Source organism: Mustela putorius, unplaced genomic scaffold, assembly GCF_011764305.1.
Source record: "Mustela putorius furo isolate JIRA1106 unplaced genomic scaffold, ASM1176430v1.1 tig00003909_pilon_pilon_pilon, whole genome shotgun sequence".
Lineage (NCBI taxonomy): Eukaryota > Metazoa > Chordata > Mammalia > Carnivora > Mustelidae > Mustela > Mustela putorius.
This window is the reverse complement of record NW_025422057.1, coordinates 7,733,286-7,757,968: the sequence shown is the minus strand read 5'-3', so window position 1 is coordinate 7,757,968 and position 24,683 is coordinate 7,733,286. Positions and strand designations below refer to the sequence as shown.

The 24,683-nt window shown below is 55.9% G+C and overlaps 2 protein-coding genes across 4 annotated transcripts in view; both read right to left on the bottom strand.

Moving 5' to 3' along the window:
- The window catches only part of CPXM2 (carboxypeptidase X, M14 family member 2), a 207,466-nt gene extending 200,745 nt beyond the window's left edge, over positions 1–6,721 (bottom strand). Inside the window, exon 1 of the mRNA XM_045068999.1 lies at positions 6,644–6,721. The gene's annotated coding sequence lies outside the window, so the exon portion shown is untranslated. The remainder of the gene's footprint in view (positions 1–6,643) is intronic.
- CHST15 (carbohydrate sulfotransferase 15) overlaps positions 6,206–24,683 on the bottom strand; it is a 75,251-nt gene continuing 56,773 nt past the window's right edge. For all 3 annotated transcript variants that reach the window (XM_004751755.3, XM_013055724.2, XM_045069000.1), the window contains 3 exons: positions 17,611–17,767; positions 10,465–10,612; positions 6,206–8,862 (listed from right to left, as the gene is read on the bottom strand). In XM_004751755.3, the coding sequence (XP_004751812.1) occupies positions 8,672–8,862; positions 10,465–10,612; positions 17,611–17,767 (496 nt within the window). In that variant the 3' untranslated portion in view covers positions 6,206–8,671. The remainder of the gene's footprint in view (positions 8,863–10,464; positions 10,613–17,610; positions 17,768–24,683) is intronic.

Genomic DNA, 24,683 nt, shown 5'->3' with positions numbered 1-24,683 from the left:
CTGCTCTCTGCACCGCGGCCCAGAAGCTTGCAGGAAGTCCTGGCACAGACGAGGGAGCTAATCTGAGAACAAGCACACAAGTGAGGAAGGACTGCCCGCAGACGGCCCGGCAGCCGCGACCCAAGTCCCGCGCCCCTTGGGGAACCCAAACCGGAAACCAGCACTGATTCATCGGCATCTCCTGGAAGCCCCCGCCCGAGCTCCTATCTGCAGCACAGCGCGGGCAGGAGAGGCTCTGGCCCCTTTACTAAAGACACACAACCCGACATACCTTACATACTGTAAGCACAACCAAAATATTTTAAAATGTTTATATGGTTCGGTAGGATTTCCCACTGATCCAACTTGCCTGTTTAATCTGCAGTTACAGAAGCTGCCAGAATCCGGACCCGCCCAGCCAGCCCATCCCCTCCCAACACCCATGTCCAGGAGGTGAAGTCGGCAGGCTTGCCAAGGCCCGGAAGGGCGAGCCCTGGTCCGGCACAGAAAGGGCATTTGGTGGTGGAGGGGGCGGGGGGCAGGGCAGGGTTCCACGTGCCTGAGGGGCAGCAGTGAGGTCAGCGCTGGACCAGAAGGGGGCCAGGTGACCAGAAGGGGGCCAGGTGAGTGGGGGTGGCTGGGGGCTCAGGGGCCAGTCCGCTGGTTGGGTCAAAGAGGGCCCAGGGGTATTGGCAGGGCTCCCGCATTTTATACGAAGCAAGCTGGGCGCCTGAGGAGGGTTTCCAGGCAGAGAGGGACATGGTTGGAGGGATGTTGTAAAAGGTCGCTTTGGCTGCAGATTTCAGGGAAAGAGCTGCAATGGGGGTGGGGGGCAGGGAGCTTGAGGGGGTCCCACCATTGGAGGTGGGATTTTTTACACATACGTGGTTTTCAAAAAAAGATTTATTTACTTGAGAGAGCAAGCATAGGGAGGGGCAGAGGGGGAGGGAGAAACTAGCAGGTTCTGGCTCAATCCCAGGACCCTGAGATGGTGACCTGAGCCAAAACCAAGAGTCGATGTGCAACCAGCTATGCTACCGGGTGCCCTTTCATGGAGGTTTCATTATTATTCAGACAGTGTGAGGCGCAAGGCCAGGAGACAAGTGCCCTGAAGACACAGTCTCTCACTCACAGCTCCCCAGAGGAGGGGGTATGCCATGCCACACAGGGCCATGTGGGAGACAAGCAGGGAGGGCCAGGAGCCAAGAGTCTCTATTGTGGTTTCCAGGGAAGAGATGGGTGCAGAGGGCGATTAGGCTACACAGGGCTGGGACCGGCCAGTTTGATGACTTGACTTGGCTGGTGTCTGGGCTAAGGGCTGTCCTTGTTGTCTGGCACCCAGCCCCGGGGTGACCTGTAACGGAGGTGGTCTGGAGTAGGGAGCTTGGATTGGCTGCTTTGCACATCAGAGGCTCACGCCGAAGGGAGTTGTTTGCCATCTCTAGGACACAGCTGCGCCCTGGGGGTTCAACGAGTTCTTAAGAAGTCAAAGCATCATGAAATACAGAAACTGAAACCATGATTCATACAGGGATGGTGGCAAGTAGTGGTCAGGATTGGGGGGCAGAGGCAGCAGAACGGTGGCTTCTGGGAAGTGGGCAAGAGGAGAGGAGTGAGAGACAGTGGCTCAGCGAGGGGTAGGGAGTGGCTGTTTAGACGAGCTGGTCCAGGAGGGTGGGCACGAGGGAGGACCTGAAGGAAGTGGCCAAGGGGCGGAGCCTTCTGTGCAGGACAGATTGTAAGAGCTGGAGTGCAGGCCAGGTGGACTCCAGCATCAGTGGGAGACTCAGCAGCGACTGGACAGGAGCATGAAGATTTGATCTACACGGGCTGGCCACTGAGACTGAGGTGGGACCCAGTGGGGAGACAGCCCAGTGGGGCAGGGTCACACCCCAAGGGTTCTGGGTCGCCAGGTCACTCTGTTAGTTTGGAGATGCTGTGACCCAGCAAGACTCGCCCCAGTCCAGAGCACAGGGCTGAGGTCTGGGGGTCATCCATGCGGAGATAGCTGTTGGTTCCATGGACAGGGGTGAAGCTAGCTAAGAGGGCTGAGGACTGAGCGTAGGACACCCCCCAATATTTCAAGGTCAGAAAGCAGAGGCGGAGCCAGGAAGACACTGCTCTGGGGGCTAGGAGTGTAGCGCTTCCCAAGGGTGAGCACTTCAGGAGGGCCGCGGGGCCCAGAGATGAGTGAGGAACCGTCTTTACGTTCTACAGGAGACGGGATACGGGGCATTCGCTTTGAAGCTTGCTAAGTGGAAGTTTACCCATCCCCAGAGGAATTCTACCTTCTCACGAGTGGACCTGTATTACCAAAACAGGGATATTCTAATACTGAATTACTGTACGCAGAATCCGGTCAGGAGATCTTTGTGGAAATGTGTTTCTTCTACTGTTAAAGATGAACCTGTGTGATCTTTTCTGTTTTGCCAACTCCCGTGAGCTCAGAGCTGCTGGCATCGGGGCCCATGCCATCTGGGGGAGGCTGGGTCTCTGCCACAGAGGGGGAGGCCCCACAGGGAATGGAGTGGCCTTGGGAGGGAAGGGGGTCATGGCAGGAGCAGGCGGCACCCAGGGCTGCCGATGTTCGAGATCGCGGAGGTGATGCTCTGGTCCGTATGGATCTGCGGCATGAGATCCCGGGTCCACGCGGACAGGGACTGGGTCTGCTCTCCTGGGAGCCTCCAGGGCCCGGCACGCGGCAGCGCTCCCAAAAACACTTGGTGAATGAACAGGTGAAGGAATCGGCAAATGAGCAAACAAGCCGCCCCCAGTGCGGCCCACCCCAACGTCCGGCCCAGGGCCTTGCACCAACTGGGTGTTCAGGAAACACTGGCTAAAAAATTAAATTTTGACTCTGTGCACACTTTCTAGCTGATGTGTGTCCCTGGGTGCCTTTGAGACACCGGTGCGGGGCTGAGCCCGGGGGTGGGCAGCCCACTTCGATGACTCTGCAGGCCCCTCGAGCCAGCCCCCTGGCGTCCCTCAGCCTGTAGGTGGGAGGTCAGGTGACTGTGCGGCCAGAGCTGTTGGCAGAACAAAGTTACGTCCATTTCATGGTCCCCATCCCACACTGTCCCTCCTTGGAGGCAGAGTCCGGTGGGTGCCAGTCGGCCCATCACTTTGGTGGCAGAATGGTGAGGAATGGCGACCTGGGAGAAGCCGGATGCTTTCCCATCATGATACCCCAGACCCGGCCTTTCCTGGCTTCACTGGGTCCCCACTGTCTGCCACCATGTGGTCTTGGGAAAGCCATGCCTCTCAGGGAGGCCCAGGAGACAGCCTCCCATAGACCTCCCTGCTTCTAGAGCCTACTTTAAGGGGCCTTTCAGAGTAGGCAGAGCGAGGGTGCCTGCCAGAAAGCCACAGGAGCACCAGTGCCTCCCTGCTCTCCGCATGCTGTGCCCCCAGTAAGGAATCCCCCACTGTTGGGGGGGGCCCTCATATTCCCCTCTGTGCCCCGCCCCCGGGGCGGCCAGCAAACACTGTCCTTGGCCAGCGCTAAGTACAACGGTGAAGGGCGTGAGGGCGGGCCTGAGTCCGGTCAGGGGCCCATGGCATGAGGATGCAGCCGCTCTCAGGAGGGCCAGGTGTCACCCCAGCCACACAAAGAGACACAGGTTCCACCTCAGCATTCAGCCCTGGCCTGCGGCACGTGCTGGCCACGTGCACGGCCCACAGAGCCCAGGGCAGACACAGCCCTCAGAGCCCTGGCACTGGAGCAGGTCAGCAGAGGAGGGGATGGAGGGTGGCAGCGGGGGCGGCAGGACAGGAAGGCTGGGGACGGGGTCCCGACTGCCCCAGCGGGGCTTTGGGGGCAGAGACAAAATAGAGGTCATGGACTTAAGTCCAGCGTGGGGCCAGGAGGCATGGCCGAGGAGAGAGAGTCTGGAGGTCATCCTCCCCGGGCTGCCTCCGGAGCATGAGACCACAGAGGTCACGGCCCCCAGGCTCTCTCAGGGACCAGAAACCAAGCAAACTATTTTTGTAGCCTTTAGAAGCTGCTCCCCTTTAAGTATGACTAACTCAGAAACAGCTGAACTTCAGAAACTCACAACTGCCCACGTGGCTGCTGTGGTCTCCTAGGGAACCGAGAAAGCAACTGTAAAGAAAAAAGAACTTGCAAGCACTCAGAAATCACTTCTGCTCAGAGAGGGAGAAATAGTTCTATCTGGTGCCAGGGCCCCCTGGGCTCACTTGGAGAAACACACAGAAGAATGACTTACGATGTGACCTTGGAAGAAAAGTGTGTCTTTGGCCCTACGTTGCAACTTGCAAGCACTCAGAAATCACTTCTGCTCAGAGAGGGAGAAATAGTTCTATCTGGTGCCAGGGCCCCCTGGGCTCACTTGGAGAAACACACAGAAGAATGACTTACGATGTGACCTTGGAAGAAAAGTGTGTCTTTGGCCCTACGTTGCCTCCGCCTGCCCCACTCACCCCAGCCGCAGGACCCTGCTGGACAGAAAGATGCACCACCATCTTGGGACGGACCTGTCATGAAGCCTGGTGCTCTGCTGGGCAGCCGCCAGCCCATTCACATCTCTTTAGCCCCCCCCCCCCCAGGGAACAGCTGCAAGGGACAGGCCAGGGGCACGACTCCCTTGATGGCCTGACTGGCTGGCTGGACCCACTCCTGTGGTCAGCTGAATAGTGACCCCCAAAGGTGTCCGCACCCTAATCCCTGTAAATAAGTCACCTCACGTGGCCAGAAGGCCTTCACAGACGTGCCCCGGAGACGGAGAAGATCCTGCCTCATCTGGGTAGGCCCAGAGTAGTCACCAGAGTCTTTCTGAGGGGGGATAGGGGGACAGTCAAGAGAAGGGTGACATGACCAGAGAACTAGAGTCAGAGAGAGATTTGAAGATGCTACACTGAGGACAGGGTCAGTGGCCACCAACAACAGGAAGGGGGGCCTCCAGAGGCTGGAAAAGCCAGAGAAGCAGACCCCACCCCCAACCATCTTCAGAAAGAACAAAGCCCACACCTTGGCCCCAGCCCCATGAGCCTGACTGTGGATTTCTGATCTCCAGCACTCCCCGATAACCAGCTTGTGTTGTTTTAAGCCTAAGTGTGGCATAATGTGCTCCAGCAACAGAGAGTGGCTAACCCAGGTCCCCAGGGCCACTGTGGCTCCGGCTGCTGGGTCCCCACCTGTGGGCCTGCCCTCTCCTGGCAGCTTGGCAGAAGCCTGGCCCTAGAAGGTTCTGAGAAGGTGATTCTTCCTGTGAGTCTTAACAGGCTCTGCCTCACCCACAGGCAGGGGAGCTACCCACGGGGTGAGATTTCTGGAGCAACAGGAAAACAGCCGCCAGCCCACACCCGAGACCTCTCCCTCCCTGCTCGCTGAGGCCAGAAACTCCTCCAGAGCACTGCCTTTGCTTCAGTTCCCAAACAGGGGCCTCTGGGAAGAGGTCATTCCAAAGGGAGATTTACACGAAGGCGTACACAGTCTCCATAAGTATGTTCCCTGCAAGCTGGTTCCTGAGTAGGGGTGGGTGTCCACACAGGAGAGGGGTTATGGAAAGGTTCCCGGGATAGGAACTCAACCAACCTCCAGACTCACCTGTCCCCCCTGCCCCTCAATGGCCACCCGCCCCCTTTCTCCTATCAGGTCCATTTTCTCTGCAGAGCCAAGCGGTTCCTGGCTCCCTCATCAAGAGATGGGGTCTTCCTCTTTCCAGGTCTGGACTCACTGGCCCCCTTCACACAGCACACCACACCACTCTGGGGGGCAGTGCTGGGAGAGAGACTCTCCCCAGAGGATCTTTTCAGAACTAGGGGACAAAGCCATGGGCCACACTGGCCTCAGGAGAGCCCAGGCCTCCAGAACCCCAAACTGGAGACCATCCCATCTCCTCCAGCCCAGTGCAGCCAGGGGACCTGGAGGGTCTAGTGACAGTGACACACAGCCAATGCCACCAGGAGTCTCCAACTAACTGCCCCCGGGCCCAGGCCCCGGCCCCAGGAATGAGGGAAAGCAGCGTCCAGGAGGAGCAGGGCCTGGGGTGGGTCACCCCATCTTCACGTGCACAGGCTGATGCCCACATGAGCTTGTATGGGGGCGGGCCCTGGCACCCCAATGCACCCATGGAAGGCTGCTCAGCGGGGTCACATCAGGGCCCTCCCTTCTGTGACCCCCTCTCTTGCATCACCATATGCAGGAGGTGCCCTCACCCAGTGCGCAGAGCCCGCAGGTGAGACCCCAAATGATCTCTGAGACTCATTTGTACGCAGCAAATGCCACGGAGAACCGGCCACAGGCGATCAGGAGGGCGAGGAATGGCCGGCACCCCCGCGACAGTCACAGGGTCCACATTTAATGTGAAATATGAACACAAGTACAGCGTGACTGGGCTCACTTAACATACCTTCCGCTACCAGCGGTGTACAACTGAACACGGTTCCATACGCAACGTTGGGGACACAAAGTCACTTCAATACCAGGTCATGAGAAATGCTCCCTTTCACTTTGGTTTGGGACGACAGGCTCGAGGGCCGCCACGGAGAACCGGGCCCGGACGTGAGAAAGCAGAGGCGACAGATACGGCCTCTGGAGAAAGGCCCCGGGGGAGAAACCGGATGGCACGGATTGGCACAAAGGGCTGGGCCTGCGCGTACAGAAAGATTTGCAGGATAAACCAAATAACATTGGAAATCATACCTCCGGTAATACTTCTGTAAGAAGCAGAATTACACTACATGTTGTTCACATGCATAGGAGTGCGTAGGAAAATCCGCCGTCGCCGTCGTCGAGGCCGGAGTGGGAGAGCAAAACGTGGACTGGACGAGACAAGTTCGTCGGCAGAGAAACGAATCCACGAGAAGGTTGTGTCTGGGGCGGAGGCGTCTCATCAGCAACAGACCCGGAAGGCAGCCCGCCCAGGAAAGGCACCACGCACACGCACACGCACACGCACGCACACACACAGCAGACGCACACGCACACCCCCTCCTGCAAATAAATACACACGCACACACGCACGCACGCTCCCGTGAGAGCGCCCCGCCCCTGCCGGGCTCCGGCCAGACTCCCCCGCGGGCTCCGCTCCATGTGCGAGGCAAACGGGGACTGTCCCACACAGCGGGTGTGGAGGACGCACGGCCCCTTCCGGTGCAGGAAGAGCTCAGCCACCCCGTGCCGACGGCCCGCGCATCCCGCCTCCTGGTGGCAGGAAGACAGTGGCGCCAGGGCTGGAGAGCGAATCGGCGTGTCTGCCGCAGCCGGACAGGAGGCAGCTGCACTTTCTGACTTTGGCATTGAGCGACCTTGACCAGAGAGCTCTGGTTCACAGGAAACCTCCCTTGAAAACACACCAGGCCAAAGCTTCAGTGAGGTTGTGCCTGGGGCTGTGTGCCAAGTGGGCTCCAGGGTCCTCTTCAATCTCTCCCCATCACTTCCAAGACATGACGAGACCTTTACTGCATCCGTTGGTAAACCAAGCTGCCAAGTGGCCCAGAAAGTTCTATTAAGAATCCCAGCATACTATGCTCGGCCCATGTACAGCTCACTCTCTGTGTTTCTGAAACAGAGCACGAGCATCCTGTAGTCCGTGAACATAGTGAAGGCCTCTGGCCGCATGTGGTGGAGAATGTGGATAATGAGCTCATTCCTGGGGAGGAAGACAGAGCAACAGAGTGCGTCTGTGGCCAGAACTAAAACTTGAAACACCCTCCAGGCCTGGCGGTGACCTTGAGTGCGTGCAGAAGGCCCAAGATACCCAGACTTCCCACAAAGAGTTCAATTCCTGGAAGTTGCTCAGTCTGGCATTAACAGCGAAAACTTCCCAACTATAAACTAAATTTGTGATCTGATTATAAACGGAATAAACCCTAGAGGAAACACGTAAAGAGGCAGAAAAGAGAGCTCTGGCTAACAAAATGCAGAAAGTGGTTTCAAACATTCATTTCTAGTTTAACCTCAGTAATGCAAGGACAGAACGGAAGATGGTCCGAGAAACAAATGTGCTGCCCAGAATTGACTGTTTTCTCTCTCACAAAAGTGACGTGAACAGGGTTTACAACTGAAGAGAATAAAGGTGGACTTTGGAGTAAACGGGAAAAAAGGAAAGAGCCTCCATTCTCTGCCCAAATGAAGGTACTGACCCGAACAGTGTTCACAACTGAACCAAGTGTAAATGCTGGCACTGCTCTGATGTGACCTCTAGCATGGGGACATGACCTCTGCTGTGGCGGTGTGACTTCTACTGTGGTGGCATGACCTCTATTGTGGCAGTGTGACCTCTACCGTGGTGACGTGACCTTTGATGTGGTGGCGTGACCTCCAGCATGGTGATGTGTGACCTTTGGCATGGCGACACAGCCTCCGGCCTGGTGACATGACCTCCGGCATGGTGACATGACATTCGGCGTGCTCAATGGGGCTCCCAGCATAGTCAATCCCCTGCTGTGGCGCCAGGTGGCATGGCCCACCTCATCCCCACAGCCTGGCCGCTCTGGTGCGGGAGGGAACGGTTTCCCAAGCGGGGTTTCCAGTGGCTTCGGACAGAGGAGCTTTGTGAGGGTCAGTCGCCAGGTTATCCCACACAACAAATGCTTATACACACGTGCCTAGGGAGGGGAAGAGGAATCCCAGGGTTTTCTCCAGGCTGTGAGTGAAAGGGCCCCCCTGCCCGCCCCCGAAGACACACTCCCATGGTGGCGCAGTGGAACCCGCCGAGGGAGCTCGGCCTCAGGTCTTCCTCCAGGCAAACGCCTCGTCGGCGAGCACCTGGGCCAGCCTGGTGTTGAAGGGCCCGTAGAAGTCCTGCAGGATCCTCTGGGTGACTGGCCACATGGGCCCCAGGTTCCGGTCCTCGGGTCGCCGCGCATTGGACGCAGGGCTCTTTGTCATCAGGGTCTCCTGTTTCTCCCCCAAGGGCCCTAGAACACAGAAACGCTCCCGTGAGGCCGGAGGCATGGCAGGAAGAAACCCTGCAAAACCCCCAGGCCCGCTTCGTGCTGAGACAGGAGCTCCCCCGAAGTGCTGGGGGATGAAAACTCTCCGGCTGGATCCACCCTGGAGCCGCTGAGGAACGCGGAAGGGCCCTTGTGAAGAAGTAGGGACTGTCCGGCCGCGGGCTGCACCCCTGCCCTCAGACGTGCGGCGGGAACCAGGGGATGCAGCCTCACCCGAGCCTCCCCGCCTGCTTTCGTGGCCACAGAGCCACAAAGGGCTGGCTCCCGTGGCCGTCAGCCTGTCCCTGGATAACTGTCTGACCCACCTGGCATGGTCCCCGCACTTAGATTTTCCTACTAACCAGCCTGCCCGAATTCTTCCAGTGTCGTTCCCGCTTCAGGCTGCTGATGTGAAGGGCCTGCGGCTGCGCCATAGTTCACCTTGTATATCATGCTGTATGGTGGCCACGGGGGCCGGGAGGAGGCCACCTGTGCCCAGAGACCCCAGGAGCCGCAAGGGACCCACCTGCCACAAGGAGACCGGTGGGGAGAGAAGCCCAGGAACAAGTCACCTCTATCCCCAGCTCTCTAGACCACAGGCCTCTCCCGGCTTAACCAACCAGATCACTGCTCATGCCCTCGGGATTTGGCCTTTACACAGACAACCCTATTCCAGTATCCTTGAGATGTGCATAATAGAAGGAACAGAACAGGCATTTCCTGTCTCAGGGACTAAAGACAAGCTCATCAATGCAGCAAGATCTACCAGGGGTCAAATCAAAGAAAAATGGATCTGGGCCGTCACAGGGAAAAGTGATCACCTGCGTCATGCCACCAGCTCACCCACGACAGAAGGACTCCAAGACTAGTGGTGGGCCAACGTACTGCAGCTGGGGTAGAGAGGGGTCAAGAAATATTCCAACAACAGAATTCCCAGGCCAGATTATTAGATGGGGCCTCGGGAAGAACGTGCACTTTGCTCTAGATCTTCAGTGAGTGGTTCACGGGGGCCACCCACATGGGCAGCACTCCGTGTCCACACTCCCATCCTTCCAGCCATCACCATGGCCAGGAGCAGCTAACCTTCCTAGACGTGCTGCTCAACTACGCGGCCCCGACTCCAGGGGTCCCCAAAAACCTGGGACAATGCGATGACCTGTCCATTCCCTTCTCTGAGGCTTGTGGCCTCTGCAGGACTGTTCTAGCCACACACTGACCTCTCACCCGTCCTCAAGGCCCAGCTCACAGACCATGCCTTCCAGGAAGCCTTCCATTCCCTCCTTCAGCAGCTGGGACCCCAAGCACGTGTGTGAACCTACGGCAAGGGTGCTACCCTTCCCCTGCTTTATTCTGCCAGTTACTCGATGACCCGAGCTGTGGCTTTCCCGTCTCGCTCTGCTGGACTGAGAACTCCCCAGTGAGGGACCCCCCTCTACCCCAGCTGCAGGCCCTGCACTTGGCAAACAGCTACTGAGCTAGCTAGGCCCGGCCCGGCACACGGAGTCTGCCTGTGACTCAGTGAGCACCTCGGCCGCGCTGGGTGCACGGCCTGTGTCTGCCCCACGCTCTCCCCCGTGACATTCCTACCGAGGTTGAGGAACTGGAAGACCCTGTGCATGGTGTACTTGACGTTGGACGCGTGGTCTTCCAGGCGGAGGATGAGAAACTGTTCTTTGTTAAAGACGGCGAGCCAGTCCAGGAGGTACACGGCATACAGACCGACCTGGAGCCTCACCTGGAACCAAAGGAGGAGGCAGGCGTTACGTGAGGGTCCGTCCCTCCTCGCTTTCCCCACAGTGCTCAGGCACGGGTATGAGCCAACGCCGAGTTATCCAAGTGAACAGCTGCCTTCAAAGGATGGATTTTGAGCCCCGAGCGTTCTTGGGTCCTCACGCAGGGTTCTGAGCTCCCCACACAAATGCTTCCTGCTCAGGGCCACACGGAACCCTCACAACGACCCCATAGCTGGCAGCGGGGCACACTGAGGAGTGAAGGAAGACTCAGAGGCAGGAAGAGGTCGAGCCCGCACACAGAACAGGCAAACGTTCTCTCTCTGCACCGAAACCTGCCCGCTACTGCTCCTACACCCAGCACACGATGGCCATGAAGACGCCTCAGGCACAAGCCAGGTGAGGGAAAGGCCACGCGCCTGGGGCCATCCGAACCCTGGTCACAGGGTTCGGATGGCCAAACACAGCCTGTTCTAGGCAGTCACATGTCCAGGTCCCCATGCGCCTGTGCCTTTGCTCACACCTACCTGGCAATTAACCCCACCCAGAGGGAAATCTGGCCCCTGTCCTTGGCTCCTGGGAGGTGACCTCTGGGTCACCTAGGATATCCTGCCTGATAAGTATCTTTGCTCGCCTGGGACATGGGGCCACCTGACAGTAAACAGCATGCGTGACGACAGGGGCTCCTGGCGACACAGGATCAATCTGACCTGTGGTAGGGGCTGGACAGTAAAGACAGTAGGTGACTGTGCCCCAGGACACAGTGTGGCCATTGAGGCTTGGCGGGCCTTCCCTGGCTGGAATGCTTGTTGCAGACCACATGCTTCCCTGCATGGGTTTTAATGGGTCCCCCTCCCTGCTGTAACCACGAGCACCCGTCTTCAGTGTGCCTGTGATTCTTCCAGGGACTGAACCCCAGAAGTGGTTTCGGGGACCCCCGACTTACAAACACGTCAGAAAGGAGAGCGGTCTTGGCCCCCTCCCGTGAGCTTCACAGTTGCGGAGGGAACAGCCCTCTCCCCCTCCACCCTGCTGCCCCTTCTCCTGCGCACCTCTCCTCCTGCAGACCCTGCTCCACTTCCTGTCTACTGCTCTGCCTCGGCGACCTTCCCAACTGGTTCCCTCCATGGCCTCTGCCTAGCCTCACGCCAGCCACCCCGATCAGGCCCCGCGGTCACCGCCTCCTCACTGGTGCTCCCATCTAGTGTCCGAGCAGCCAGCCCTCAGCTGCCACCAGTGAAAACGGTCCCCACGCCCTGCCCCCCCACGGTCCCAGCGTGGCAAGCTCTTGGTCTGGCTTGTGCTCAGGCCCCAGGCGGCCCCTCTGGGCCTCGGCTCCTGAAGCTGAAGGCCCAGGCTCCTCCGTCATCCCTGCCGCACAAGGCCGGCCGGGCTCCGACTGCCTAGATCCCTCTCCCACTATGCTTCCCCCACTTCGTTATTTTTCCAGTCCTGTGGGAGGATGCAGAGGAAGAACAGTGAGAGGGGATAAGTGTCTCCAAAACCCATTAGGTGCTGCCAGCTCCCCGGATGTCGCCTCCTTGTGCGCCAGCCCGTAACAAAGACCCCAAGCTGGGCCAAAGCCAGAGAGAACCTGAGTGTGTGCCAGCCTCAGAGATCCTGTGTGCGTTGCCTCAACACAGACAAACCATTATGAGCAGGTCTCCTCAAGTCATCGGCCTCCCAGAGCATTTCCACTTCCTGTCAGCCCCATGGCCAAGCCCCCTCAGGGACGACCGGCCTCACAAGGGTCATCTCTTCCAGAGAACCTACCTTTGGGACCTGAGAACTTTCTAGAATGAAAGGCTGATGTTTGCGACAAGGTGGGGCCCTATAGCATCACCAGGAACCCACACCTGACCTGGCCACATGTGACAGACTATTTCTCAGCAAGCCTGCTTGTGCCTGTCGGGGACAGAGCCCGCACAGCCGCTCCCGGGAGGACAAAGACCTGCTGGCTGAGGCCCTCCTGCGGCAGGGTCTTCTTCCCTCACGGGTGGCAAAGGCCCTGGTGGGGGAGGGGGTTCTGCAGGGGAAGGGAGGTGGGCTGGCTCCCACAGCGGCAGGCTCCCTGGTCCCCTAGACATCCCCCTCTTCAGGCCGCCCCACCCCCTTACCACTCCAGGGAAGCCCTGGCCGCCCCGAGTGATACGTTCCGGTTCATGCGGCATCACCACTACAACGGGACACCACTAAGACACGCCTACGACAGGCCCCCTCAGTTCTTCTTCGCCTTTTCCCCCGCAGAGGCCAGAGATTCAAAACAGAATGAAGATAAAAAGGGTATTTAGGGGAAGTGTCTGATAGATCTAAAATGACAAAATCTCGGAATGCCTGGGTGGCTCAGTTGGTTAAGCAACTGCCTTCAGCTCAGTTCTTGATCCCAGAGTCCTGGGATCGAGTCCCACATCAGGCTCCTTGCTCAGCGGGGAGCCTGCTTCTCTCTCTGTCTCTGCCTGCCTCTCTGCCAGCTTGTGCATTCTCTCTCTCTCTCTCTGACAAATAAATAAAATCTTTTTTAAAAAATGACAAAATCTCGGAGCTAAGAAAAGCCTTTGAGGTGATCTGCCTAGCCAACTCTTGATGGAGAAAGGGAAGCCCAGGGAGGGTAAGGGCCAGCCGAGTTCAGCTGGCAGCACCCACCAGCAGGAGGAGCTGGTGCCAGTGTCCCCGCCACCAGGGCTTCCTCCCCCACAGGGACAGAGCCAAGGAGAGGTGGATACAGGCTCTTCCTGGACAGGCACTATGCCGAGCCTCTCTGTTCCCAATCAGGGGTTCAGGTGGGACTCCCCACCCAGCCCATCTGCCATCTGCTAGTGGCGAAAACTCCTCGCTTGTTCACTGGCTCATTCTGCAAACAGTCACGTGCACACGGCATGCCAGGTGGCCCATGAGCCAATGGAGACTTGCTGCTATGTCACCAACATGGGCCCTGGCCGCCTGGAGCCTGGACCTCGCAGGGGATGTGGAGCTGAGCTGCTGAAGAAACCAATGTCTGGAGCCACCAGCCCTTCCTGCAGGAGCTGGCCAGGGGCTGAAGAGTAAAGCCAGTCTGTGACCCGCGACACCCGCCACCCTTGTCCTGTCTACCCATCCTATCCCTGGGCATCTCTCTCTGACTGCTTAAGCCACCACCTCGTCATCCTCAGCAAAACTGAGACTAAGCGCAAAAGGCCAGTTTAGACCTTGGGAGCTAACCAGCTAAGGTAGAAATGCCATGAGTCTGAAAGGCCACAGGACCTGGGACAAACATGAGGCCTGTTACCAGCTCTAAGTGCCTGGGTTGGGAGAGTTAATGTCTGGGAACCTCAGTGTCCTCACCTGTAACACAGGCACAGATTTCAGGGCAGCGTGGAGGGTAGAACATGGAGTACCACGAGAGCTCAAGAGGGTGCCTTAGTGCAGCGTCGGGAGTGAACAAAGGTTGGATCCCGCCGTCCTGTTTTCCCCGGCAAGGGTGCCGAGGGGCTGGAGGCCCGGCCAGCTCCAGGAGAGACAGAGTGCCCGGCGGCACGGGTGTTCATTCTTTTCACCCCGTTTATGTCAGATGTTCACTACTCCATGAGAGACACACACAACATGAAGCCCCTGAAATGAGCCCCCAGGAAGGAGCTCCCTGCCAGGCCTTGCCCTTCCAAATCCAGCCGGCACAAGCACTTCCTCATCCAAGGCCGGGAGGGAAAGCCCACACCGATGCCTCCCTTTCAGAGTGTCTGCGGGATCACCTGAAGACAGAGCTCAGTAGTCACACCGCCAGGGATGTGGAAAAGCAAGACCTCAGCGGGTAAAAGAGACAGTAAGAACGGGAACACGCGTTCATGGCAAAAGCTCTATACGTGTGGCAAAATCCAAGTCTTCAGGCCATCGGTGCGCACTGAAGCCAGCGACGGCGGGAGATGAGATGGCTGGGCCTGCCGAGGTCCGCTCTCCCAACCTCTCCAGCCCCCTCGTTAACCTCACTAGGATCCATGCGGACAGTCACATACACAGTTCCCGGCGGCCCCTCACCTGATGGTTTCTTGAGTTGTTTTCCCTCCCTGCTTCCGCATACCTGACATTCTACCATACAATAACGAAACCAAGAATCCACCTGGACTGGGACTTCACTTCCCGGCCTGCACTTCTTGCTGCTGCCAGGCCGTGCAGCCCCCGTGGGCCTCTCTTTGTTCCAAATTACTGGTCTCTGAGTAACCAGTCTGTCTCTTGACAAGCGTGCCACACAGCTCTGGGAGAGGATGGCTCCAGCACCTCTCTGAACCATGCTAGCTGGGCAAGTCACCTCAGCCCGCCCTATCCTGCCTCGTGCCCTCCCTCTCTTCCAGGCCGTGCCCTGGCTCGGGTGTCCTCCAGCACCGGGCACGGTACTAAGCACGGGATGGGCACCCAAGATATGCCTTTGGAGACGAATCGAGCCTCAGCTGTAAGTGAGGCCAGTCCCCATTTCATGCCACGCCTTTGAATTTTTAGGAAATATCTCTAGAAAGCGGCTCTTCTCTCCAGCAGGCCCTGCATGGATGACCCTTGTGGTCCTAAATAATCAGGATTAAAAAGCAACAGCTAAGAGAGCCATTTTGAAGCAAAAACTGTACTTGGCACCCCAGCCAGAAAACACACGGTTTCCCCCTCTGATCTCACCAGTTCATCCAATCCATCTACACATCTTTTCCACTATTCCTCCTAATTGCTTCTAGAAACTTCCATTTTTTCATACCCTGTCTCCACCACCAATTCTCTTCCAGAAACCCCATCCCTCCCCACCCTGGCCGTCCTGTCTCTGGGAGACAATCCCCCTCCCACCCCTGGCGACCCAGGACACGGAGCATCTTTCTCAAATGCAAAACAGCTACATGGATCCTGTCCTTAAGCCCTCCCTGGGGACCCGTCTCCCTCAGGATGTGTCCAGACTTCCAAGGTTCACCGGGTTCCTGGGGATGCAGGCTCACACTTCCCTTTTGCCATCACCCCACCATCCACACAACCACATACTGTGGTGGCTGCAGCAAACACCCTCCAAGCTCACCCCTCGGCCTTTGTACAGCCTGCTCCCCTCTCCTGCACATCTATCTCCATGTCCCTGGACGACTCGTCCTTTAGACCTCAGCTCAAACATTACCTCTCCTGGGAAGTCCCCCTGATGCTATCTGTGTCCAGATAGCCTCTGCTCTTACCCCAGCCTCTATGTCACTCACCCGGGACCCGGCGACACACCTGTCCTGCCACAGCTACAGTCCCAGCCCACGTGCCAGGCCCAGACACAGCAAGACGACGAATGCGCATGAAGGATGGCAGGATAGAATACGCTGCCTGAAATATGCCATTTTGGTATCAGGATTATTTTGAGCTGACGGCAACTAAGAAACACAGATATAAGAAGAGCTCTCTGCCCTTACCCTGTTGGCCTACAAGCAGTACATTAACTTGAAAGGGGGCCCTTCCCCCCCTCCACCAGGATGGACCAAAGTTTGTCACTGGAGACAGCTCTAGACCTCTGCCAGCCTTAAGACAGCACTAAGGATCTGACATAACAAACCTCACTAAAGCTTGCCCTTCCCAGCCATTACCTCCCTCATACATTTATTTGCCTTCCCACCGTCTGCTGCCCTAGAAACTCAAAGTCCTTTCCCTTTGTCTGGTCACCTTGCTACAAATGTATCATTCTCCTGTTAAGATATTATATAAGCCTGAGTTCTAACCATTCCTCTGAGTTACTCATCAGAGACAAGTGTATTTGCAACACATGCGTTAATCAACTTGTGGGGTTTTTTTTCCCTTGCACATCTGTCTTTCATCAGTCTAATTTACAGGGCCCCAACCAATGACTCTACGATGGCTGGAAGAAAAGGATTATTTATTTCTGTTCACCATGTGAACGAACGATTGCTCTGATCCTTACAGCTGCCGGGTGAAGCAACGGTACTACTCCATTTTATGAGGTAGCCACTGAGTCTCAGAGAAGCTGAAACACCTGTTCAGAGTCACGCAGCTAATAAACACTCAGGCTGGGAACTGCACCATCTGACTTCACAGGCCACTCCTCTACCCTACACCCCTGGCCAGATTCTGTGCGGATCTGTGCCCTTGTGTGCAGCTCCTCTGACAAACTAAAAACTCCAGCAGGAGCGCGTCAATCCAACTCGCTGCCCGATGCATCCTACAGGAACTAGTACCCTGCCTTCCAGAGAGGACAGCCTTGATAATAAGAAAGAAGGAGTGAACCCCCCTGACCTTGAACTCCCTGTGCCCAGGGGGTTCCCAGCCTCCACTTCCAGCTCATGTCTGCCTTACCACATGATATGCTCCACAGAGCAGCACACCCTGGGGCAGGGGCGGCACTGGCCTCACCGTGGAAGGCTTTCCTGCCACACTAATCTACTACAAAGGCACTCACGTGACCTGGGAGCTGTGCGTAGAAAACCACCCTGAGCCAAAGTGTGCTGAATTCGCCACCAGCAGCTTCTTTTGTGTAAAAGAAGGCACAAACATATAGCTATCATCCAGAAGATGAACAAGAGAAAAGAAAAGAAAAATCAAGGGAAAACATTTTTCTGTTTAGGCCCCACTGAAGAAACACTGAGAGTCACCGACTGGCAATATTTTAAACCACCAGAACCATCCACCACTGGAGAACGTGCTCAAGGTCATTTGTGAGCGGGTCCCCGTGTCTCCAATCCTAATTGCACAGTGCGTTTTCTGAGCCTCAGTACATGGTAATCTTCCTAAATGCACCCTCATTCCCTCAGAGGGAGGAGAGAGGAGAGTACTGTACTAGAGAAATCAGCTGAGAAGGACACCTGGTGCCCGCTCGAAGGGCCCATCCCTTTTACAGTTTTTACGTCCGTGTATTTGCCTGTGCATTAGCCACCGCTCAGAGGCACGGGGAGAGGCATCTGCACATTCAGACGCTTCTCTGTGTCTCTGTGCTCCCATCCCATCCACCATGCCGCCTGCATAATAAGCACCGAGGCGCCTGTGCTGGGGGGGAGGGGGCTTCCAGGATACGCACAGGCATGGCGTTGTTGAGCGTGTTGTTGTAGACGCAGGCACGCAAGGAATAATCGAGCATGCAATTTTCAAACAGCTGCAGAGCTTCTGTCACTTTTTCATGGAAGTCATCGGCAGATTTATTCGAACTTGCGAAGTAGAGATAGTCAGAGTACAACCTGTGAATAAAATAAAGGGATATTTTTACCACCCAGGAGTGGGAAATCTTGCTCCTTGCGTGACAATGACAATCAACATGCAATCACATGACCTCGTCTCATGCATCAGGACCCTGCCACTTCTCGTTGTTCCCTTGCGGATAGGGAACCTTCCTGTACCCTCTCACACCTCCCCACCCCTGCCACGGCCACCCAGGCTCTCCTGAACTCAGACTCATCTATACTGGCCCCAAACAAGCCACCGGTACTTTCTTCTTTTCAGTCTTTTTTTTTTTTTTTTTTTTAAGATTTTATATATTTATTTGACAGAGAGAGACACACCGAGAGAGGGAACACAAGCAGGGGGAGTGGGAGAGGGAGAAGCAGGCCTCCCGCTGAGCAGGGAGCCCGATGCGGGGCTCGATCCCAGGACCCTGGGACCATGACCTGAGCTGAAGGCAGATGCTTAATGACTGAGACACCCAGGCGCCCTCTTTCCAGCCTCTTCAGTGCACAGCCCTGCTTTGCCTGTCCCAGTGAGCTTAGAAACTGTGCAAGAGCGAAGACAGGCCCTGGAAATGTTATGCCCCTCCCATTCTCTCTCCTCCATCTGAAGCAACGAGAGCATCTGTCGCTTTTACAATACAGTTCCTCGCGAAACTCCTGCCCATTCCACAGGCGTTCCAAACATTAAAAAAAAAAAAATTATGAGATGTTATCTTTCTAGATTTTAGGGACCTATTTCTTAACACAATATAAAAACACTCGCACATGTGCATGTAGTCACCATAACCCTGCTTGTCCACGTTCACCGGTCCATTCACATGGATCCCTCCGCACGGACGTGCCGTGTCTTCCAGGATCTGGCAGTGCCGCTCCTTGACCGAGCTTTACTGGGGATCCTCTAAACCTCTTCCCAGTTAGGTCTCACCTTGTAGATGACCACGTCCATTCCTGACTTGCCCAATTTCAGCAAGAATCCAGTGAGGTTGGTTTAGCCAAAATTCCCCACCCTCTAATATCTGATCATACTCTGATATCTGATCACCCTCACTGGGTGGTGAATTTCTGGTCCCCACTGACACCCAGGAGATGTCTGATGCCCCCAGCCCACCTTTAGCCAGAATCCTGCTAGGTTGGGTTGGTCAAAACACCGACCTTCTTACCCTGATGTGTCCTGAGTAATTTCCAAACCCCCGACCCCTCCTCCTTGGCTATAAGTCCCCACTTTTCCCTGCTGTGCCTGAGTTGAAGTCAGTCTTTGTCCCCACGCTGTGTCCCAACCCCCCACAACTGGTCCTGAATAAAGCCTGCCTTCCAGCCTTGAACAAGTGGCAGGATAAGGGTCTCCTTGCTTGCTTGCTTGCTTTCTCTTTCCTTCTAACCTTCCTTCCTTCAATAAATCCTCTGCAAATATATTTTACTGGACTCTGCATTACAGACAGATTTTTTTTTTTTTTAAGCACGGGGTTTTTCTTTTCTTATATCACATGAACAACCAGCAAGATGAGATGAGTTACAGCAGCATAATAAACACAGCCCCATGAGACGTCCTCCTGCCCAGTGTCTCCAGTGGCCATAACTGGGAGTCCTGCTCCCCAAAGGGGACCTTCATTATCGGCTGCTGAAATACCCTGCCGGAAATTTCCTGTGCCTACTCAAGCACATATCCACACATTTTATATTTTTGAAAACATACAAGGCATCAGATTGTATCCGATGGAGTCAGGTCACAGACCTACAGTGGTGGCACTTTTCCAGTCGCCTCCTTCGGAGGATTCCAAGCACCCACAGCAGCGGGCGAGACGGGACACAGCAGAACCGGGATCCCACGTCAGAACCGGGATCCCACGTCACCCAGTAACTCCTTTCTTTAACGGAACTGGGTTATGAATACCCACACCTTTTCCTGCTCTGCTTGCCAAGAGGCTAAGCTCTTCATCTTTTTGTTTTTCAAAAATCCCTTCTTCATTTCTGCCTGGTGCCTTTCCGATGCCCACTCCGATGGGAACTCCCCGCCGCACCCTCCCCTCACACACCAACCTCAGCCTGCTTGTGGGAACATGGGGCTGACGTGGGGTGGCCCCCTGGCTCCAAGGACTCAAGTTCTCCCTCCCATGATGCCATACTTCTACCCCACAACTTCTCCAACATGGCTGCACTCTTGCCCGTAGAGGCAAGTCAGTGCCTCTTCCTCTGAGTGTCTGTCATCAAAATCTGTGTTTAATAGGAAATCCAAGACCAAAGTTCTTCCCCAGGACTCCTACAGGACTACCCACATTCTTTAGGGGAACCAGAATTCTATCACATAAATTGCTATCTAAAAACTCAACCACTGGGTCAAGCTTTCCATATGAAGAGTTGATTCTGTAGTTATAACATTTCTTGTGGACGTTTGGCTCATGAATAAAACAAGAACCCCGAAACCTGCCTCAATTTTAAACACCAAGTAACTTCATGAAGAATCTGCTGATTCCATACAATTCTTTAGAGATCAGGAAGTAATTGCAGGGCGCAGACTGGAACGTGCCTGATGTTCCAACCAGGCCAGGTCAGCCCTGGGAGGGAGAGGACTATGGGTTTTCATGTTTGAGGTGAGGTGAAGTGAACTCAGGACCCCCATTTCTGGGAGTCAGGGTCAAAGCCTGTCACAACCAAGCCAGGCTTACTTTCTCAGTAGAGCAGAGGGGGGCTGTCCCTGGTCCCTCAGACTCTCCAGGAACCCCAAATCTACCCACAGAATGTGCTCAGGATTCCCTGGACCCACACGTGCGCCAGGATGTAGATCTATAAGCCGATGTCCTTCATGCTCCACTTTGCCAAAAACATCTGCGCAGAGACTTTATTCATCACAAGGAACGGCCATCCCTCCTATGTGGATTCTGTAGATCCCCCCCAAATACATCCCCAGCACCTGTGAATGGGATCTTATTTGGAAACAGGGTCTTTGCAAACGAGATTATGTTGAAGATCCTGAGATGAGACCATCGTGGATACAGGACGCGTTGTAAATCCAGTGACCAGTGTCCTGACAAAGGAGACAGAGGTGCCGGGGAGAAGGCCACATGCAGACGGAGGGAGAGGATGGTGTGATACCACAAGCTGGGGACCACCCAGGGCTGTGAGCCACCAGCAGCAGCTGGACACAGGCCTGGGACAGTCCCTTCCACAGAAGCCCCAGGAGGACACTACCCTGCTGACACCTGGCTTTTAGACAGCCCACCCAGCACTGCCAGAGAATACATTTCTGTTGCTTGAAGCCACCAGCTTTATGGGAATTTGTTGCAACAGCCCCAGGCAACACATGCTGGTCCTAACCCCCCATTGCCAGGAAGACTGAGGGGTCATTTCTGCCAGCACCCCTCCCCTGCCCTGAGACCCTGGCAGAGTCCTGAGCGTGCAGCTGGATAAGGGCACAGGTCACTTTCCCGCAGAGACGCAAGAAGGAAGGCAGAGGAAAAGCATGAGCTCTCACCCTCAGGGGAGCACTGTTTATACCCCTGAAGAATGAGACTCATGCTTCACAAGAACAGAAGCAATACTGAAAGCAATGATTTCCCTGTAGCTACTCTCAGGGGAGAAAGGACCAGGTAGTGACCAAGGATGACTGAAAGCCACTTGGATAGTTTAAAGCCATTAAGAAAAATGCTGAAAAGGGCAGCAAATGTATCAAGAAAAAGGATCCAAAAGCTGGAGCAGGCACACTCAGGTAACAAGAGATAAATCTAAACATCCACATTCTGGTCTTTCAAGTCAACTGTAGAATGATAACGTAGGGGGAGAAGCCAGCGGGGAAAACACACAGCAGATGTAAGCTGGCCTCGTAATGAATCACCACAGAGCTGCCGGACACTTGTGCAAATCTCAGGATGCGTTAGCCAAGGTATGGCACGGAGAATGAGGAAGGGTGTCACTCTGCTCCTCCTGGCAGGTCAGGACCCCAAAGGATGCTTGCCTGCTTCAGTGCTAGGTACCGAATTGGGGGTGTGGGGGGAGCTGTTCCATCCGAAGGAGCAAGACTCAGAAGGAAGAATAGGTTTCAAGGGCTACAAGGCTGTCCGGGGCTGGAAGCAGACCTGAACGCTGCTCCTGAAGGATGGCCTGACCAGTGGGTAGAAGGTTCGGGAACTGGTTTGAGGCAAGGGAAAAAGTCTCCAGTTGGGACAGTCCGGTGTGAAGTGAGTGGCCCCAGCCCAGGGGCAGTCAAGGCTGGCGAGGCTGAGTGCACGCGGGCTGCCCCTGCTGCCCAGCCAGCCCCCTACGGCTTAGGGGCTGCAGAGCCCCCTTTTGCTGAACCACCTCATTTCCTTCCTCCTCAACCATCCCAAACAGATGGTGTTACATTTGTCCACGACTGTTTCCAAGAACAATTCCCAATATAAGTCCAAATACATTCCACGCCTTCTGTGCTAGGCTTATTTGAAAAGGCTGCTAGGCGTGGGGTTCAGCCCCACGAGGGGAGTCGGCCCTCATGGAGGTGCGCTCAGCTCCTGCCTGGGCAGTATGGGGGTCCTGGGAGCCAGCACTGCTGCGCGAGGGAGTGGGGGAGAATGTGTGTGGGGGGGTGGGGGGGTGGCTCCCTCAATCTGGTGCCTCTGGAAGGGACCACGTCTCTCTCAGGTGGACAGACAAGAGGCCGTCGGGGCCACCATTGAAGGCCCCACCATGTAAGATCGAGACAGTGACACCAAGGCCAGTGGTCATTCTCTTCAACGACACTGACAGGGTGTCACTCCGAATCCATGTGAGCAGAGGTGGGGGGACCGAGCGCCACAACAACGGGGGCAGCCCCTACTCCGTGGGCTGGTCTCGTGGGCCAGGCTCGCACAAGAGCTGTGGCCTTCAGCTGCCTCCATCCTCATGGCTTCCATCCCTGGTCCCGCCGCCCCTCACCAGGCCCTGCACTGGGTACTACATGCATATCCTCGTTCTGTGTTCACGACCTGCATCCCCCTCCACCCCCCGACACAAGCTGAGTGTCCTCACCCTGTCTCCAGAGGAGAAGACTGGCTTTGGGAGAGACCAGGGAGCCTCGCAAAGTAACGCAGCCCCGGCCCCTGGCCTCAGAGTTTAGGGATGGAGCCAAACCAACAGCTGACAAGAGCAGGGTGCGAGCCACCAGAGCCAGAGAATTTGGGGTTTTATTCTGATGTTCTGAATGTCGGAAGTACACGGGGATTCGGAATGCTGAGAACCAGTTAATAAGTGGCAGCAAACAGAAAAGCAATCACGACGCGTCACAGAGCCGCAAACAAACAAATGCTCGGGATCAACACGACGAGCTTCGCTGCCCAGGGAAAGCCGATGTGGTTGCGGAGCACCCCACTGGGCATCCGACAATGACAGCAGCGACAAACAGGTTTTCAGGTATTTTCTAGAATCTCAGAGCTCCCAGAGTGACCTCTGAGCACCTGCATAAAAGGACAGTCCTTGGCTACAGCAACAGCTCATTGGATTTTAAGGGTTTTAGCTCTTCAATGACAACACGCTTGTCGGTCGCCCTCCCTGCAACCAGGAGACCCAGGCAGGTTCCAGCTCCAATGCCTCTAGTTCAGGGAGGCTGGTTTGTTCTCCTCTTGCCATGGTTTTGTTCGTACCATTTTAAAATGGAGAAGTAATCCACACACCAACAATTCAGTCGTTTTTAGCAGACACACACAGCTGCACAAGCCCCACCACCAGCCAATTCCAGGAGACCCGCATCCCCCCAGAAAGTTGCTGTTGGTTTTAACCTGCCAGTGCCCAGGGAGGCTCACAGGAGAGGTCACGGCGATCCCAGGCCCACAAGGCACAGGGAAGTTTCGACTGCATCAGCTGCGTCTCGAGAGCCCGCGCGGCGCCAACCCTACCAGCTACTGCTCCACGCACCAGACATCTGGAGAGCTGGGCTGTGAGAAACGACTGGGGGCAGACCCCGAGGTGGGGACGGTGGGGAGCAGCCGACGGCTCCTGGGGGGCGGGGCTCAAGGCAGGCTGTCCTGGCCCAGACGTCGCTGTGCACCCAGAGCCCCCGCCAGCCGGCTTCTCAATGACACCCATGGGAACGGCCCTAGTTCCTCAGCCAGGAGCCTCCAAAACGTGGGCGCGCTCTCGTCCTCAGCTTCAGCTCCCCACCCCGTGACACCTCCGTCTTCCTGCAGCCACCTGAAGGGTGATTACAAAAGTGAAATCCAGAGCGTCCCTTCATCATTCTCCATTTGCCGGCACCCACGTTCAAATCAATAAGTTCCTGACCTCTGATATGGTGCCATCAATAATGATTACGTATATTTTTCCTACAGGAAAATAAAGGCCATTTAACATGGCCAGGAAGGAGGCCCTTCTGTCTCACTGAATCATGAGCTGTGACTTTCCCATCATGAGGAACAACCAAGCAGGACTGACCAGGCCGGCTCCCTTGGAGGAAAAGTCGAGAGTCACCTGAAGCCGTACACATGGGTGACGCTGCTGAGGCTCATTTTCTGCCAGAGAAGAACATCCAGGCTTGGGCCTAAACGTGTCCACGTGGACGCAGCACCTCTAGCCCATGGGGCTTATGTTGGGGCTGGGTCATCCCTTTCCCTTGAGTAGGGCTCTGGGTTCACCTTTGTTTCTTCTAGAGCATCCAGTCTGGGTACTTGGTCAACGTTCATGGAACCAAGCGTAGAACCTCTCAGAGATGAGATTAGAAATCCCCTTGGTCTACAAGCCTGGCATGGTTCACGAAGCACTTTCACACAGTTTCCTGGTGATCCTGACAGCAGGTGTCTCTGGCAGGGAAGAAAAGGAAGCACCCAGGATCGCTGGGCTACCCCTGGTTAAAGCAGCGGCCAAGTCAGGCCTGGATCCCAGGCTGGGGGACACCACCATGGAGCACAGCCATGGCCACATACCCCCAAACAGCTTTAACTAGCCAACCTCACAAATCCAAGGTTTCTGAAGTGACCTGGAGGTCCGG